This window comes from Strongylocentrotus purpuratus, unplaced genomic scaffold, assembly GCF_000002235.5.
Source record: "Strongylocentrotus purpuratus isolate Spur 01 unplaced genomic scaffold, Spur_5.0 spur5_scaffold_3, whole genome shotgun sequence".
NCBI lineage: Eukaryota > Metazoa > Echinodermata > Echinoidea > Camarodonta > Strongylocentrotidae > Strongylocentrotus > Strongylocentrotus purpuratus.
This window is the reverse complement of record NW_022145609.1, coordinates 4,219,404-4,239,480: the sequence shown is the minus strand read 5'-3', so window position 1 is coordinate 4,239,480 and position 20,077 is coordinate 4,219,404. Positions and strand designations below refer to the sequence as shown.

Genomic DNA, 20,077 nt, shown 5'->3' with positions numbered 1-20,077 from the left:
CACACACAAAGCACATTTAGATGCAGACTGACATAGTCTTTTGGGAGAAACAATTCATTGTGATGCACCAAACTTTAATTATGGCATTATGATTGAATTTATATTCCGTTTTGATATTAAACGGAAAATTTGCGATTTTACAGAAATGTTCTTTACGTAATAATGACTTGGCTGCGTGTATTTTTCATTTATCCGAGTGTGGGAGTGCGCCGGCGGATGTGTGTTCGTGTGTGTGTGTGTGTGTGTGTTGGTGTGTGTGTATGCATGACTGACTGAGTGTGACTCAGTGTGTGTTTTTGATATGTATGGCATGATTAGTTTTCTTAGGGATGTTTTTAGGATCTGCGAAGAGCGAATTAAAACCCAAATCCCAATTGTTTTAATAATACATACAGACATCACTTTGGCGCAAGTCGATATTTGCATTCTCTAAATCAATGTGTCCTATTCATTCAAGCGTGACCACAAACCACCCCAAAATGATACCAAAGATTTGGGATAAAACACTTTTTCACAAGAAGAAGAATAATTTACTGTTTATAAATGATTTTCTAAATAATTAGGAATTTTGCTAGGTGTATACTTTTTTTTTTATTCGACTCACTCTTTAGTACAAAACATGAAACTAATGTGACATAATCACTAACTAAAATAATGAAATATTTTAGTTACTTCGTTTTTATCGAATTTCTTATGATTACATTCCATATTGAGATCTTTTATCAAATACAGCATGTATCGCTTTTCACTTCCAAAAATTCTCTAAAAAGACTTATATAGTTTCTATAGATAATAAGCTGAGCAGAGTTTAAAATAAGATTTACAAGATTCAGTTCTCTTCTCTCTATTTCATGACCTATTTAAATAATTTTTTCGTTCATTAAGAGTTCAAAATTAAAGTATCCATTAATTTGAATACAAGTTTCCAAAAAGGCGAAACCTTTTGACAAACCTTGAAAAGGTGGTTAGTTGTATCTGGGATCTGTGTATCGGAAATATTTACATATTGTATCCTATTACGTAACTTCTGCAACCAAAAATCGGAAATCGGAAATACACTTTAAACTTTGCCAATTTGAAGGCGGAAAGTAATTCATTTTCTTGAAAATTAATGTAAAAAATGGAATCAACTTCTTTCCAAATACTGTTTACTAAGACTTCTTACACTCTTAAGTATATTATTTCTTATCCAGTTTGGAAAATGCAATAACTCATATCTATTTTTGATATCGCTATTATACCAAATCATTTCATTTTCGATATCTGTTACTTTAAACATATGAATGCATTTCAATTTACCTCATGAACAAAACATGTCAACATAAAAGTTAGGCAACTGTTTTTTTTTCTACAAATACGATACTGTGGCTGCAGCGAGGTCGATATCAAATAAACAATTCTGAACAAAGGCTTCTACGGGAATTTGTAGCATTTAATGATTTGAGTAACCATTTCATCCGTTTCATTCCGTGAAAACTGTGGATAAATCACAGATAAAGAATCGTAAATACAAGAACATCATAGCATCATCAATACAGCAATAACACAGTCTCTTTGAGAAACTCATGAAATAATGTAAATTGTGTCATGATCTTTATAACCTATTCAAATTTCCCAGGCACTATTCTAGTCCATCTGCATTATGGCTTTACATAAATACAAACTCGCATTACTAGTGTCTCAACTAGACTTCATTATAATAGCTTGGTTGAACAATTAACTAGACAATAATAAATTCCAAATCTCTACTTAGTGCTTCAGCACTCTCATAATATATCTTCAAAGTATTTAGCAGTATCTTAACTGTTATCTTTGTTCTTGATACAAGGTAAAATATACATTCATCATATTAAACCAGCATGGGCTTGTATTTCTTACATTACATACTGCAAACATAAACATCTCTCAGTATGAGGTTCAAAACATACACACTAAATTCCACTTTATGTTTCGAAAATTCGTAGAAATACATTAAATATATAACCTCTTTGCCTGACTTAATGACAACATTATGACTTAAATCTCCTTGATGCGCTGGCAAGAAGGGGATTTTTGAACCTCAGCAAAACCATGTTCATGTAGCCTTCTGAGTGTTTAATATCAAGTGAATATCAACAGATGGCGCTATACTAGGAACCTTGCCTGAGGAAGTGCTATTACAAATATATATGTATTCATGTCATGCATCAATTATAGTACAAGAAACAAATGACTTAGGTGATAAAGTAATTTCAAGTGCCACTGTCACAACAATACATATCGCTCTTTTCGCAAATAAAATGCGAACAAAGAGACAAATCCTCAATTTTCTGGATCCAATATTTAAACAAAAATTTCTAAGCACTATGTCCACCTCTTAAATACTTAAACATCCATGATAGACGGGGTGACCGACATGATAAACAGAGATAAAGAGAGAGAGAGAAAAAAAAAGAGAAGAGAGAGAGAGAAAGAGAGAGAGAGAGAGAGAAAGACAGAAGGAAAGAGAGAGAGAGAGAGAGAGAGAGAGAGAGAAAGATATTTTGATCTTCAGAACAAATAAACTACCTGCATTCAATTACTATTTCAGGCTGGTCTGAATATTCTGAAGGTGGCAGTGCAACATCATTCTGTACCAGTATTAAAATGGTTGTCACGGAGCTAATCATCACCAGAAATTAGTTTATTTTACAAAGCGCCGGATTGTGTTGCACAAAGTAATGATTCCGCAAATTAGTGCCTATTGATTTGTACAAAATTGCACGTGTGGCAAACGGGTGACTGGCAGAAAGGTGAAGAAAGCAAGCGAAGGCTGAACTGTCTATCATGAATTTATCCATGCGTTACCTGGGCAAAAGGGTGACCGACGTGTTTTAAAGAAATCATACTGATTTTTTCGACAATGGTGCTGGCGGGTAATAGACCTTAACACTGAATAATATATATTCTTACACAAGTTTACAACAAGATATTTATCCTCAAGATTCGAAAAAAATCTATATAATCTACACGTTTAACCAATCTGTACAAAACATTATCTATAACCTGACGATAAGAAATGTTACACAGCTTGAAGTGAAAAACAGATAAAAAAAAGATTATTGTACACAAATATTAAATCAGTGAAAAGTGGCATTTTTGCATTGTAAATGACAATCACTTTGACGAAATTAGACGTAAATTTACCCTTTCATCCGTTAAATTTACAAACTAGAAGTGATATTGTAGTTACTCGCCTCATGATCACCTACCATCCCAGTATAGCTTCCTGAGTGAGCTGCCAAAGGGATTATCTAACCAAGTACCAGGATATAAAAACCACATAAGATATTTACTGTTTCTATAACATTTTGAAAGAAGCTGTTTAAGTTTTGTTATAATTCTTGCAACAATTGAAATAGTGTACTACCGTAGTATGAGCACATAGTAAGGAAGTATGAGCACCATGATAAATATTACCAACTCTGTGTATTGCATAACATGTTCATTATTGTTGATCCAGCATGTATCATTGCTGGCACCATACCCAAGCCTCTGCCTCGCTAGGGCTGCCTCTATATTTCTTCGTAAGTGTCTCTCGGATCTGATGTTATGGGTTCTAGATAGGTAACGTCAGTGTTGGGTTTCTTTAGATCTTGATAGGTATGGGGGTCGGTAAGATTCTGGTAGTTTGGGGTATCTGTATCAAGATCTTGGTAGACATGGGTATCAGCATTCGGGTCTTCGTAGGTATTGGGGTCTTGCTTTGAGTCATCAAATACAGGGTTCTCATACTTTGATGAGGTCTCACGTGCATTGGTTGGTGGGGACGCGGCTGGTTCAGTCTCTAAACGTCTTTGTTTGATCCTGGAAGTGAAATTCAATAATAAAAACGCATTAAGTTCCTCCTTCATTGTAATACCATTGAGATTCAGGTACACACGCACACGCGCACGCACACTAACACACACACACACGCACACAAAGTTCAGATAAAAGTGAGGTGGGAATGGTCCCTGATGAGCATAACAGCTCACTGCGTATAATTGTGGATGTCCCTTATAACATTTAAAACAAAATCATTATAAACCATTCATTGTATGAATGTACTGTATTTTAAGGGCCTTTAGAATAGGATAATCCTGCAATCGCTTTATCAATTATCGTTTTGGCTCCCTTTAGATAAATAAATTCATATCTATATTTGTAAAAATGTTACCATATAGTGGCATGGACTTCACTTTTAATTGTTCTACTGTAGTTGAGTTAACTTACCTTCTATACATCACCAAAGTAATTAGTAGTATTGCGATGAGAACGATGGGTACTATCACACCCCCTATCACAGCACTTAGTGGTTTCCTGGTACCACTATCATCACCTTTAGCACAAACAAAAATCACATACATGTAATTATGCTGTAATGAGGTATACATTTTGTCCGTTTTACAAAGTTTTTCTTGATTTTGTTTATTCATTTATTTATTCGTGTCTATTTTATCGAGCAGTGTAGGTCATTCAGTTAAAAAAATACTTTACAATGACGCCCTGCTGCAACATACAAACACACGAACCCCCCCCCCCCCCCAAAAAAAAGAAGTCTAACTTTTAGAGCCAAAAGCACTGACCTCTGTTTTATCCGGGTGTATATGCATGCCATTAATTTCAAACCATTTAACAATAAGATCATAATCATCTTGTAAATTAATCTTAACTTGAGTAAAATTAACATCATTATTAAATATAAATGTATCATCTGCATAAACATATCTTTTTGAGTGTGAATGCAGATTCAAATTACACGCATCCTTAAATAAATAAGCAAACAATGAGAGGGTCGAGGAATGATTTATGCGGTACCCAAGTTTGAACATGTAAATATTCGCTATTTTAGCCTTTAACGACAACACAACAATTTATTACATTTTACCCCGGTCCCCAACATAAACAAATCTTCTGTACAGCCATGCTTTATGGCTCAAAGCATGGGCACACAAAATATTTTTTTCTGTTGGGGACCGGGGGGGGGGGGGAAATTCAATGAATTATTGATAATTTATTGCACTTTTTTGTGGGAACTGCCCCCTACCCTCCCCCCCCCCCCCCACACTGCGTACATTCATGGTTCAGTGGCAAAGCAATATCCTCGTAACTGTGAGGCCCCAGGATCAAAACCGTGTCGACTATATAAGTGCCCTTTTGTGGGGCATTAATCCTCATTACTGTCATTTTTTACTTAAGGGCATAGGTCCCCTAGTTGATAAGCATAGTAGCATACACATGCTTTAGCAGTTACGCAAAACAAACACTGGCAAATTATTATTTAATAAAACCTGAGAATGTATACTATTTTCTAGATCTATTAGGAATAAATCATTGTAAAAATAATTCCATAAAATGGGGTAAAAAAATAATATTCCATCTTTATGAGCAACAGTGTAGATTATGTTTACTTCCATAAATGACAACTTTTCTTATCGTTTCATAAAGTTTCACAAAAACTTGTAACAAAGAAATGTTTTAGAAAATTGTATACATTCCATTTCCCCTTATATTAAACTATACATGATTAATGCAGACTATTCAACTTTCTCAGCCAATCAAACAGAGAATAAGGAGTAATATTAGGATGAATATGAAAAGAACGCTGATAAACTACAAACTTATATACATACTTATTAAGGTTACAAACTGACTTTAGTTTGACATGTAGCTAGTATTTAATAATAATAATAATAATACATGAGATTTGTAAGGCGCGTTATTCTCTTGAAATCAAATGCTCAAGGCACACTTGTATGAAAAAAAGGAAAAATAAATCGCATAAAAGCATCCATATAAAGAACAGGACTAATATAAAACACACGAATATATAAAGGAACACTTAATTAAAATGCCGAATGCACTTTACTTTTACATCCTTTGGAAAACCACATTACCTACACAATGTTTTTAAGTATGACATTCAGGGTAGAACAAGTTTAATTTGTTTCATGCTCTTACCTGAGAGGATGGTCTTTGCATTCACGGGCTCGGACCAATTGCTAGAACCAGCTCCATTGACAGTTTGGACCTGACAAACATGAAAATAAGAATATGGTGTTGTAGCAATAATGGCGATACAAACATCGTCCACACACAAGACACACAAAAGAATTGTTTCAATCTTAATTATAGATATTCATGTCCTGGAGAAAATACAACTATCATAAGCGACCGCATAACAACAGTTAAATACATGTATTTAAATGCTATTAAAGCAATCAAATGTAATTTCGTTTAACCCTAATAAGGCCGGGGGGGGGGGCCATTATGGCCCCCCCCTCCACAATTTTTCTGATTGTTCGAGAACGCATATGGATGGCGCCTCGCCGCTCGCTGACTTTTTTCTTTAGAGTCTTGCGCATCTTTAAAAAAAAAAAAAAAAAAAAAATCGGACCTATAGTTACAAGGTCACGTGACCTTTTGTCTTTGCATGTCAGCCCGAAAATCGCTCATTTTTGTGATTTGTGTACAAAACATATGGAAATGTCATTTTTCCTAAAAATAGATCAAACATTGGTTATTGGGTCTTGTTTAAAGTTTAGGTGGTTGTTTTGGGAGTCAAAATAGTTGAATTGTAGGAAGAAATAAAAAAAACAAAAAAACAATAACATAAATAAGTTAAAAAAACAATGAAATACATAAGAAATTATCAAAACAAGAGATAACATAAGGAATAAGCTGGCTCTTCCATTTTTTTGTCGTATTATTGTTCCAAATGGTCTAATGAATATATGTAGTGAAAAAGAATGCTTAAATATGAATAATATAGGATTTATGGGTAAAAATGTGATTTTATGACGTTATTTGCATAAATTACCATAAATGCAAATGAGGGATTTTTTTCAAAAAATTGAAATTATCATATTGTTTTATACACTTCACTTGACATGCGTGCAAATTTTCGCGGAGATCGGCCGTTTCACGGCCGAGATCTTAGGGGGGGGGGGGGGCCATAATGGCCCCCCCCCCCCCCCGGCCGTAGTAAGACTTCAAATAGCCCGGCCTTATTAGGGTTAATGCAGTAGCATGCATGTAACTGGGGAATGCTTGCTACATAAATGGCACAATTAAAAAAAAAGAATCACTTCATAATTTCATCCCAAAGTATATAGTTTCTCCAAAAACGCTTAGGATAACAGCTCAAACTAAAATGTTCTAAATAGGGAAAGCTTGCACTAAAATATGAAGAGATTAAATATTCCCTTAAACGTTGGGTCCTAACGATTGATGTCGAGACATCTTACCTGAACTGTATAACTGATTTCACTGGCTAGGTCCATCACAGTATGTTCTCCATCTAATGAACCAGTCAATACTTCCTCCATCTTATAAATGCCATCACCAGCTGGATCAGTTCGCTTGTAGCGGATGATATACTTCTGGATGTTACCATTGTTGTTAGATGTTAGAGGAGTAGACCAGGATACAGTGAAGGAGCTTGTAGTACTCCGCGGTATAGCCACATTGATAGGAGCAGGCGCGACTGATTAGAAGAAAATGGTTTATAACAATGTCACGCTGAAATATTGTAGACTTATGTATTGATATTCCGGAATATCAATTACTTTTGTTAGTCTCGTCCTAACAATTCCAGAACACAAATCTATTTTAAAGCGACTAATTGTATACAAATACGTCAGGGTTTGAATAAAAATGACAATTTAATGACATTAGGAAATAGTAATCTAATGCCTCGAAGAGTCATGTATATGATTTGTATTGTGCAGACAAAGTAATTTAGTATACAAATACTGCTATTAAAAGATATATTTACAGATTCCATTGCTATCGATCTCCTCCGATATCTCACGTGCTGGCCCATACTTTAAGATTCAACCCAACGCTGGAATTAAGCATAGTCAGATTTTGAGTTTAACAAAGAAGTCATACGGAGGTCTGATTCTAATAAACTGTAGTCCTCGAGTTGGGTTTAATGAATTGGCAGTATACGGACCTTACAGTTTGCAGTCTAGCAGAATGAATGATTCCCTCTCTATCAAGATCAATTCCATTTATAGATGAAACTGAAAGCATATTGTGAAATGAGCCAAAAGTAGTATCAACCCAAAAAACAAACCATGTTGGACAAAGGTTGTAACAAAAATATCTACAAGAACAAAGAAACCACTCCCTCACCCTCATGACAAAAATACATTCTAATTAACACCAACCTTCTTCAAGTGTTTTGCTGACAGTCTCACTGCTCCTGTCACTCTCCTCGTCTTTATTTGATGCAGTCAATTGAATGATATAGTCCAGATAGGTATCTAACCCTCTTATCACATAGGAGCTATTGTCAGGAGAAACCAAAATAGAGTTTGAAGAAGTTGAACCAGAGGGAGCATAGTAGATCATATAATGAGTCACTCCACTCCTGCAGTCTGCTGATTCCGAGGGGAGATGCTGAAACATTAAAAAGCAAATTCATGTTACATGCAGCATAACCACGTACAAGAAGTTACTTTTTACACTAATGAACAAAACTATGAGCCGTTATCTTGTTTTTTTTTTAATCTACAGTTTTCGCATTAAAGGGAGCTGCTATATGGTCCTGCTAAACAAGAATCTCTTGATTACAAAACATTTTTATATTTGCTTCCTTCTGTAACATAAAATAAAAACTCAATTTCATAAGCCCAACAGCTCTTACTTGCAACTAGCAAACAAAACAAATTGGTACTATTTAGATTTTTTTGTATGTTTTACACAAGATCTATTTAATTTAGTCAACTGTTGAGGTACGTACAGAAACATTCACAAATAGTTAGTGGCGTGGAGGAGTTCTTATTTGACATATCTTGACAAAAAATAGGTAAAATGAAAGCTTAATAAGGTTGTAAGTGTTTTTACCATCTTCATATCACATATAACGGTGCGGTTCTACCTGATTGTAATAAAAATATGACTAGTAACAGTTATACATTTTGTGCTCTGGACGAGTCTTTTCATCCAACTACATTTGACGAAGCGACCAAACCGCTATTCTTAAAACAGTTCATACCTCCCATGTCACCTCTAGCTCTTTAGGGTTGATGGCTGCGACTAGTATTCCAGTTGGGGAAGCACTGGGTTCTGAAGGTTTAAAGTATACACAATATACTAAATGGCTTGGACATATATAGTAGATGAATACATCACATGGTCATGCAGGTCATAGTCAAATCATGCACTGCTTCTACAGGTAGACTTCATGTAGTTGTAGATTAAAAGTCGAACATGAAACTACCGTTGAGCCAAACACAATGAAGGGTATAATAAACAAATTTTATAGGGAAACGTATGCTTTGTAGAAGAAATTGTTGGTGTCATAATTTAGAAAGATAAAAAGAATTAAAGAAAAAATGTATGGAACATTTAAAATACAAACATTTCTTTGTACAGACTTTACTAAAAAAAACTAGATAAATAAAACATTTCAATGGAAAGTGCATTCAATCAATGAAAAGTGCATTAATATCCCAAATGTACATCAAAATGTACAAATCAATAACTAAAACGCAAAGACAATGTACCTGTAAACAAATGTATAACTCCAATACACTCAATTATTTTCTTCTGAGCATAACTTACTTCTACAGAGAGTTATTGTGTCGCTCCTAGGAGATTCGGGTCCTGTTCCACCTGTTCCTTCCCTCACTGCTGCTACACGAAACCTGTAATCTGTGTCGGGTGTCAGGTTACTAACGATGGCTGATGTTGTTAGTTGATCTACTCTCTGATCCGTTACCCAGTCACCATCCTTCTTTACAAAGACATCATATCCTACCAGAGGAGGATCACCTACGTCATCTTCTTCAGACCATGCATTCCACCGAAGACCTACTGTAGTTGACGTGGTGCTCACTATCACTGGTGCTTTCTCAATGACTGGCAGAACTGAACAAACACAAACAGAGACAGTAATACTTAACATAATAATTTATTGAAATACCGTCAAAATCAATGACACACCCATAATAGAAGTTCTTTCATCGAGTCAATATGTATATCAAATTCACCAAAGTACACAGGAATTCTATACTGACATCTCATAGGGCTGCTAATGTATGATGTAGAGAATGGGCATACGCTGTGTTAGAGCGAGCCTGAATCGGATGACAGGGTTCATAAAACATTGTAAAGCACTTAGAGACATCGTAGGTGTATCAATCGCTACATAAGCCTAGAATATCACATATTAAAAATATAAAGTTCAGTAATTGATTCACATGTAGGGCTTGTGTATGGGTCAATGTACAGGATGCCACTTGCATGTAAAAACAACTATATCGATATAAATCAAATCAAATTAAATCAAATCAATTTCGGTTTATTATTATCAACATAATGTACAATGCAGTAGTCCAGGGACCAATAATGCAATGTTTACATAAAATGTGCATAAAAACAGGAATGATCATACAAAATAATGTACAATAAAAATGATAAAAGATAAAGTTATTATTATTGTTCATACCTAAAGTTATATACATATATAAATAAATGATAATAAATGGATGAACAACCTATAACAGTTACTTGAAATATTGAACCAATTATTGCAAGTAAAAATAATCTTTAAATAAAAAAATATTAAAAAAAAAAAAAAAATATATATATATATATAGAGAGAGAGAGAGAGAGAGAAAGAGGAAATTATTATATTGCAATTGTTAAAATGAGATCGATAGACTGAAAAAAGTATACATGCAGGTGTGTCTGTTGTGTGACAGGTAAGGTCAAATTATGTTGAATGAAATTATTACATTAAAAATATATCGTTAAGGCATTTTATATAAAGTGATGTATAATGCCTATGAGCATACACAAAATCTTATAACTGTTGAATTTCAACATTACATTTTAAATTAAAGTTGAGCTAAATTATGTTATTGCAGCAGAATTATACTCGGTGGTTTAAGAACAAAATGAAGAGCACTCAATAATATGTGCACGAAATTTTGATTTGGGGATCGATCTTGAGTTCAATTAAACAAAGACAATAACTATAATATTATTAAAAAGAAGAAGATAAACAAATAGGATACATTACTATAGATGATCTACAACTGAGCATTGACCAGTTTGACAAGTGTGGGGACACTTGATTTTCTGTATCGTTCAGTTCTTGCATAAGGAATGTGTAGGTGGTTAGAATTCCGAAGTCCACCTCGCGAGAGATGATTGAGGATTGATTTGGCAAAGTTGGTAAGTAAGTCATTCCTTCGCCTGGCAAGGGAGGGAATGCCGAAGCTGCTCAGGAGTTCCTCATAATGATGTTGATCAGGGTATGATATCACCCTGAGTGATCTACGCTGTACCCGCTCTATGCAATCTGACTGCTGTGTTGTCAGGCTACTGCTCCACATTGGTGCACAATATTCCATCAATGGTCGGATATACATTGTGTGTTATGAACACAAGATCACTGGTTGGAACTCCATTCCTCTTCAATTTGCACAGGATATAGAGACGTCTGGATGCACGTTTGATGACCTGTTCCACTTGTAGATCCCACTTTAGGTTTGTCTGAATGATAACACCAAGCAGGCGACGCGACGTTACAGACTCCAAAACTTGATTTCCAATAGTAATCACTGGTGAAGGTGGACCATTACGCAGGAAACTTACATGCATCACCTTACATTTTTCAGGCTTTGGTTTCATTGAATTCAACTCACTTCATGTAGATAGAGCATCCACATGAGACTGTAGATGACTTGGCTCTGCTTTATGGACAACTTCAACAATAGTTACGTCATCAACATACTTCCATCTCTTGGAGTTAGTCTCGGCGGCATCGTTGATCATAATCAAGAAGATTATCGGACCGAGTTTGGTTCCCTGTGAAACCCCACATGATAGCTCTTGCTCAGATGATGATGTACCGCAATATCGAGTTGTCTGCGTACGTTGCGTGAGAAAACTAGCTATCGCTGTGATGATGACCGGGTTGACATCCAGTTGAATCAGCTTTTGTAGAGCCTTCGTATGGTCGATGAGGTCAAAGGCCTTCATGAAGTCGATTGTACAAATCGTGCTGACTACTGTTGGCATAGTGTGGTTCATGTACTCCTGTCATTACCAAATTAAATTTCACTTTTTACTATAATCTTTAAGTTATTTGTGATGCGCGCCCTATCATCATCTTCAAACAACCTTCTAGATCCTTCCAGACCATTTTGATCTTCATGTAACACCCTACTTCAAGTGATATTTTCATCAGTTTTCAAGCTTGGTCTAGGGGGCCCAGCACAAGTTCTACAGTGTGGTCCCATGCATTGAGATTCTTGCTCAGGCTGGACTTAGGAACATCTACACACACACATCAACTCAGTCTTCTAGTCAACTTTTCCTTATCACTCATCATGATCTGTGGATATTTTATTACAAGCATCTAGAATTCTTAACCATCCAAGATAAAGTAAGACCAATCCAGATATTTTATTTCCAGTTATTTTCCAGTTATTTTTGCTGGACTTTGTAAAAGCTACACTCACAAATTCAACTCAATTCAAGTGAGACCAAACCAGCTTTTTCTCAGTTGTTATCCTGTGTTATAGTCTTTAGCATTTTATCGAAATTTGCACCAATCTATAGTCCATCAAAATCGAGCTGTTTGTCTCTGAAACCTAGCTTCCTTCCTACATCATGCAGGAACATCACCTCTTCATCAGCTTACTTGTCCTTATGTCTTCTATGCACGTGCTTGTGAAGACATACGTCATTGAAGAAAGTGCTACACGATTTCTAGATCAGCAGGAACATCTTTTGATATTGCCTAACTTCAGCTCTCGTGATTTTAGTCATGCAGGTGTACGCAGCCTCTGCCTTTTTCTCAGATTCCAGCAGAAGCGCAGTAACTCTGCATGTGTCCTCAACATTCGTTCCACCAGCCACCTGGCCATCTTACTACTTCTCAGTGGGCAAGTTGAACCCAACCCAGGTCCAGACACTCCTAGATGCGCTATTTGCAAGTCGGAGGTCTCTGTCAATGATAAAGCAATATTGTGTGACAATTGTGATGCCTGGTGTCACATCTCATGTGTAGGTATCTCGGCTTCTTCGTACAGTGTTCTCACCCGTCTTAGCAGTTTTTCGTGGATATGCTGTAAGTGTAACAGCATCAATGCAGAATTATCATCTTCCCTTCTGGATGCTGATTTCACTAGTCCTAACCGGTACTCAGCTCTCCATGACGATGCAAGCGAGGTTGATGTTGCAAGTGGTCCTCAAGCCTCCACTCCCACTGACAAGGCACCACCCCTACAGTTCTCTTCACCAAGGAAAAATAGAAGGAAGGCATTGAAAGCAGTCATAACTGCAATGGCCTCAAGAGTTTTACGAAACAGTCCCAATTTCAGGCTCTGATCGATCACCACAGACCTGATGTCATACTTGGTTGTGAATCGAAGCTAGACGGCACCTGCCCGACATATAGCGTCTTTCCTAGCTCTTACAATGTTTTTCGAAAGGACAGAAATGAACATGGCGGAGGAGTTTTTGTAGCTGTTCACAACTCCCTCATCGTGTCAAATTGTCCAGAGTTTGAAACAGACTGCGATCTAGTATGGTGTCACCTTCAATTCACAAATGCCAAGCCTCTCTTCATTGCAAGCTATTACCGCCCTCCTTCTGGTCGAGAACAAGGACTCGAAGAACTACGCAACTCAATTGCCACATTGATGTCTAGACACCGACGCAATCATCCAAATATTATTATCGGCGGGGACTTTAACCTACCAGATATCGATTGGAAGGAATGCATTGTTAAAAACAGCAATCGCACTAGCATCCACCAACTCCTCCTTGATATCCTGCTAGAGAACTCTCTTCTCCAGTTTGTTAATGAAGTTACCCGCCCTGTATCTGAGAATACACTTGATCTTCTTCTTGCGTCAAATCCAACACTGGTGTCCGATGTCTGTGTCCATCCAGGAATATCGGACCATAACATCGTTGCTTTTTCGATCTCGGGGAATCCAAGAACTTGCCGCATTCCGCCAAGAAAAATCTACCAATTCCACAAAGCTGATCTTCAGAAACTCCGCAAGGCTGTTGCAAAATTCTCAATGGATTTTCTATCATCTTCACCAGAGCTGAAGTCAGTTGATGAAAACTGGACCTGTATCACATCACTCATCAACAAGTGCAAGGATGAATTCATCCCATCCAAGATGTCAAGAGCCAGACGCAACTTGCCATGGATCACCATTTCCCTCAAAAGGCAAATGAGGAAGCGGGATCGTTTGTTCAAGAAGGCACGAAGTCAGCCTAGTGCATCCAATTGGAAGGCCTACAGGCAGCTTCGAAACGAACTGACCAAACGTGTCCGCCAAGCTCATCACAATTACGTCTGCAACATAATAGGTGAGAGCCTACATGCGAACCCCAAGGCTTTCTGGTCATATGTAAAACAGCGTAGATCTGAAAACTTTGGTATACCACCCTTGAGAAATGATAACAAGCTCCATATCACAAACAAGGACAAGGCTGAATGTTTGAATAATTACTTTCATTCTACCTTCACCAAGAGCAACGTGGATCAAGTTCGCATAAACCGGCCCTCCCTATACAATGATATAGGGCATCTCCACATCCACCGGTCTGGTGTAGTTAAGCAACATTAAGATGAGATACATCCAAGAATTCTGAAGATGCTAGCACACGAAATAGCCCCTGCATTGTCATTTCTGTTTCAACACAGTTACAATACCGGAGAAGTGCCTAATTTAGACTGGAAACGTGCACTTGTAGCCCCTATTTATAAGGCAGGAGATAAATGTTGCCCAGGTAACTACAGACCTATATCGCTGACGTGTATCTGCAGTAAGGTGATGGAACATATTATGCTTAGCCACATTTTTAAACATCTTGCAGCTAACAACATACTCATTGATGAACAGCATAGTTTCAGACAGAATCTTTCGACAACAACACAACTTGTCACAGCTACCGATGATTGGTCATCCTCTCTTCAATCTAGAGGCCAAACTGATACCATCTTTCTCGACTTCCAAAAAGCGTTTGATCGCGTACCACATCCACACCTTAGATCCAAACTACATTACTACGGAATCAAGGGAGACTCTCTCCGCTGGACTATGTCACTCCTAGCGAATAGACATCAAGCTGTCGTCGTCAATGGTGCTCGCTCAGCATGGATGCCTGTTACTTCAGGAGTACCGCAGGGTTCTGTCATCGGCCCCATACTTTTCCTGCTGTACATTAATGACATCAAACTCAACATCAAGTCCACAATGCGTCTATTTGCAGATGACAGTGTCATCTATCGGCGTATCGACTCTCCCTCTGACACTCATATACTGCAAGAAGATCTCCATGTTCTTGCAGACTGGTCTACTAAATGGCTGATGGGATTCAACATCAAAAAGTGTGCTACATTGTCAATCAAAAAAAAAGAAGCACCCCGTCACAGTGGACTACATCCTACTAAATGAGTCAATTCCTCGAGTAAAACAATACAAGTATCTTGGTGTCACGATTACCCATGACCTTAAATGGAACACCCAATGTAAACTCGCCACCCAGAAAGGCAATAGAACCCTTGGCCTCCTACGCAGAACTCTATCACCGTGCACCAAGAACATCAAATCCAAAGCCTACACAATGCTTGTTCGTCCTCAACTTGAGTATGGCAGTGAAGCTTGGAACCCTCGGACTCTGACATCAATACAAAGTCTTGGGAAAGTACAGCGAGCTGCCGCCCGTTTTGTATACCAAGACTACCGGAGAATAGCATCAGTCACAGCACTTGTCAACAAACTGGGATGGGATACCCTTCACAATCGCAGGCTTCTTGCACAGTCCACTTTGTTTTACAAGATGCACCATCATCAACTCAACATGCCTTTTCCCACTCACATTATCCCAGCTACATATCTGGGCAGAAATGATCACCCTCTGAAGTATGCAGTACCCCCAGTTTCCATTGATAGCTTTAAGTACTCCTTCTATCCTCGCACCATCTGGACGTGGAACCACCTATCAGCTGCTGCAGTAACATCTCCAACAGTGACCATCTTCCAGGAGGCTGCTCTACCCATCATCAGAGCGTTGCCTCCTCCTGTTGGGTCCAAGCTACTGTAGACTCCACGTCTCGGTTTTTACTTGCACGTCCACTGTTTTATTGTAAATAATAGACATCATTCACTGTTTTGAATTACTTCATGCACTGTCACTACGCCAGCACGTTGCACGGACATCCCAGTTTAGCTGTATGATAGCTGCCATCGGGATTACCTCTACAAGTAACAAGTAACAAGTAACTAGGTAATGTGACATAGAGCTGCCTTTCATATTGCCAAATTGCTTTGGATCGATTTGGTGTTTGATATCAGCCATCACCCATTCTGCCAGGAAGCCTTCAAAAACACGTGCTATGATCGGTGTGATCGAAATTGGTCAAAGCTGGCTGTACTCGGTGACTGGTGACGTCTTCGGAACAGGACACACTGATGCAGTTTTCCAAGAGCTTGGAAAGTGTCCATTTTTAAGACAATTATTGAAGATGATGGTCAGGGGTAATGACAGTTCATATGCAAACTCCTTTAAGAGTCGGATGGGGACATCAGTTGGGTGTCCAGCCTTTGATGCATTCAACCTTCTGAGCCGTTTGTAGACTTCTTCCCTATCTATGGTTGGGGGACGAGGCCCAGGAAGGTAAGCCGATAGGGCAGCCAAGTTGAGAGAAGGAAATTCATTACAGATCCTAGCAAAGTGACAGTTCAATTCATGAGCGATCTCTGCTGGAAGTTTATCTGTTTTCTTCAGCAGAAGTGGTGCTTTGCACATTCCAGTTAGATTCCTTATCTGCTGGTGCCATTTACCAGGTTCGCTCTGTTTCAACTGTTGAATCATCCGGGCGTAGAAATTCTTCTTGGAGCGGAAAATCTCTCGCTGAACAAAATTACGAGCTTGATGGTAGGCACGAACATCCCCTCGACGAAAGTGTGCATCACGAGTTCTTATCAGTCGTCTGATATAGTTGTTCATCCATTCTTTATCCTTTGGCCAACGGACGATGGAGATTTGTTCAAAGTGTAATCTATACTGAGCTGTTAGAATTTGTTGGAACCGGGTAGCTTTCATGTCGGTATCAGTCAACTTGTCTAGCTCAGACCAGTCCACTTGCGTTATCAACTGCCCAAAAGATCGCAAAGAGGAGTCTCGAAAAAAAACATACATTCCGTGTTAAAGGATTAGTAAATTACAAATTCATGTTTACTTTTGTTGATCTGTAATAATATTATGAATACATCACATATCTTTTGAATTTTTAATGTAAGTTTATGTCATATATTTTATATTATTTTTTCTATTACTTTTGTTCTACCTGCTAAGCTCCACCCCTAAAAGAAACCCTCCAAAAACAATCATTTGTGACATCGTCATAAATTATAGTTTAGGCAATTGCCATGTCAGAAATACCCAAGCAACACCATGAAAAGAAGGGTTTCAATGGGGTATCATATAAAAACATGCATTTGCTAATGCAATAAGGTACAGGTACTCAGTGGATGAGGACATACCACTGTCTTTTGTGAACATGTGGTCAGTTGCCGGTCACCTGGCAGCGAAATTTTTATTCCCAAACAGGTTTGCAATTTCTTATATTTCCGTTCTTCTCAATGGATGATACGTCATTAGCAGATCGGAAAGAGGTCACAAACACTATGAATATGACTGACAAAGAAAGCGGACAAAATATACAGTTCCTGAGGTAGACAAAGGAATATCCCTTCACTGCTTTTATTTAAAAACGTGTAGAACAGGTGTCACATGCATATTCACCTTTTTACATAATAGCAGTGAAGGGAAGTTCCTTTGTCTACCCAAGGAACTGTATATTTTGTCCGCTTTCTTTGTCTGTCATGGTCATAGTGAAACAATTAGACTTTGATTTTGTATTGCTTTGCCTCACTATTTATAAAGGCAAAAAAACTAAATAAACCGAGACTTGAACTCACGACTCTGAGATTGTATTACGCTGTCCTTACCGATTGAGCCAACGATGGGTTGATGAAAAGTGTTTCTGCATAATTTGTATAGCCCTTTCACTTACCCTAACGGTTACGTCATTGCTAGTGACGTAACATATCAGCCAATCAGATGACCGGAAATATTAGCATTGCCAAACCTGTTTGGGAATAAAAAAAATAGCCACCGGGCATGGTGGCTCAGTGGTTAGAGCGCCCGCCTCATGAACGGGAGGTCGTGGGTTCGAACCCGGGCCGAGTCACACCAAAGACTTATGGGACCTTCTGCCTTCTATCTAGGCGCTCAGCATATTGGATTGGAGAAGGGTAGTAATAACATATTATGTTATGCAGGGCCCGCTGGAAGAGCAGTTTCATAACTGAAGTGGCTACCCTGGGTAAATAAAACGTTATTATTATTATTGATGGGAAGGATATACCAATGTCTTTCGTGAACATGTGGTCAGTTGATGGGAAGGGACATACCAATGTCTTTTGTTCATCTAGCTGGCTGATGAATGACTGGCATGACGATGTCACAAAAGTCATTTGCTTTTTGAGGTTTTTTTTAAAGGGGTGGAGCTTAGCAGGTAGAACAAAAATAATATAACAAATAAAATGAAATATATGACATTAATGGTCATCAAAAAGTCGACAGATATGTGATGTATACATTATTACAGATCAATAAAAGTCAACATGAATTTATAGTTTAGTAACCTTTAAAGCTTATCTGCCATAGTTTACAGGAGGGATTAGAGCGCCCTGCAAGGTCACTGGACAGGTGGTTATCTCATCAACTCAGCTCTCAGTTAACATAAGAAAAAGAGGATCATGGGGGACCAATGGTCACCGATTAGGCATTGTTTGTTGTAAGAGGGCGCAAGTAGCTACAAGTAGTGCAGTGGGTCTTTAATATTAATAGATAGAGTAGGTGTAGGAAATTGGAGACCGTAGGGAATTTGAGACCACCAAGCTTGAACCCATCACTGTATGTCCGTGTTGGCTTCAAATGTTGCTATTGCGCCATATGTGGCCTTCAACAACACTACTGCATATATCCAATTCATTTCGAAGACTAAAATGCGTTCTTTCTCCGAGAAAATTGGCAAAATTGACCAAGATAGCAATTTTTATCGTAAAATTTTGCTCTGATATAAAACCACAATTTTTACTGAATGTTGTGGTGTATGCAGATATTTAGGGGTGGCCCTTAAATAGTAGTTTTAAAAGAAAGTTTATGAAGTATGCCAACCATCACAGATATCTTATGGCTATTGTGTGTTGTGTATGGGTGTTGCAATGCACATTATGAATGGCGTCTGATCAGAAATGTGTGTAGGCAATGGGGGACACCAGGTCCAAGATGGGGGCCTACTTTCCCCCAGTTGTTTATTTCATGTCCCCCCCCCCCCCAGTTGTTCATTTCATGTTGAAAGGCACTATCATGAAACAGATTTGGTTGTTCGTGTCACCATTCTAATTTGAATGCATTTCATTTTAAGAAATTGTTTCTATGCTGCTGTGAGTTTGCTCAAGGTAAAGGTCACATTCCCAGAACATTATTCTGAAAGTGTCATTCTTCATGTTTATGTAAATTATGCAAATGTGCTTAAGGGTCTCCAATTCCCCCACACGTACCCTAGCAGTTTATTAAGTATGCCCCCTAGGCTCGGCTATTTGGTTGTGTTACTGAAGGCTTCACACACATTTTGCAACATATGTCTGTTGATGTTGTTACAGCTTTTGAGAAAGTTGTTGATGTTGTTGTTGTTGAGGTTGCTTTTGTTGCAGCTGTTATTGTTGTTGTGGTGGTGGTTGGCAGTGTAGTTATGTTGTCATTGATGTTGTAACAGTTGTTGTTGTTCTGGTGGAGTTGTGGTTGTAATTTAATGGAGAGGGAGGACAATCGTCTGCCTCTTCATTTGCCATGAAAGTTGACAAGAAATCATAGCCTGCAACAACATAACTGATGCAGTCCCCTGTAACCCTGTATGCAGTCAGCATGACTGAGAATGATTCTGCATTTAAAGAAAGTGAATTCATACTTTATATTAAACTGCTATCTTATAGTAGTACACAAGAGTAAACTGATG

The 20,077-nt window shown here is 37.9% G+C and overlaps 1 protein-coding gene across 1 annotated transcript; it reads right to left on the bottom strand.

Annotated features, from left to right (window-relative positions):
• Positions 1 to 3,354: 3,354 nt before the first annotated feature.
• Positions 3,355 to 8,389, bottom strand: LOC105439753 (ephrin type-A receptor 2-like). The gene is made up of 5 exons (XM_030996794.1): positions 8,175 to 8,389; positions 7,248 to 7,486; positions 5,962 to 6,031; positions 4,234 to 4,339; positions 3,355 to 3,825 (listed from the first exon to the last, which is right to left on the bottom strand). Exons 1-5 carry the CDS (start codon positions 8,356 to 8,358, stop codon positions 3,534 to 3,536), a joined length of 891 nt encoding a protein of 296 aa, XP_030852654.1. The 5' UTR covers positions 8,359 to 8,389; the 3' UTR covers positions 3,355 to 3,533.
• Between the last annotated feature and the right edge of the window lie 11,688 nt (positions 8,390 to 20,077).

What these genes read in the sequence shown, in the direction of transcription:
- LOC105439753 (XM_030996794.1), bottom strand. Translation starts at nt 8,358, where the DNA reads ATGATCTACTATGCTCCCTCTGGTTCAACTTCTTCAAACTCTATTTTG. An exon ending in AAATCAGTTATACAGTTCAG is followed by an intron (nt 6,032 to 7,247) that starts GTAAGATGTCTC and finishes CATGTTTGTCAG; the next exon opens with GTCCAAACTGTCAATGGAGC. An exon ending in ACTTTGGTGATGTATAGAAG is followed by an intron (nt 3,826 to 4,233) that starts GTAAGTTAACTC and finishes TTTCACTTCCAG; the next exon opens with GATCAAACAAAGACGTTTAG.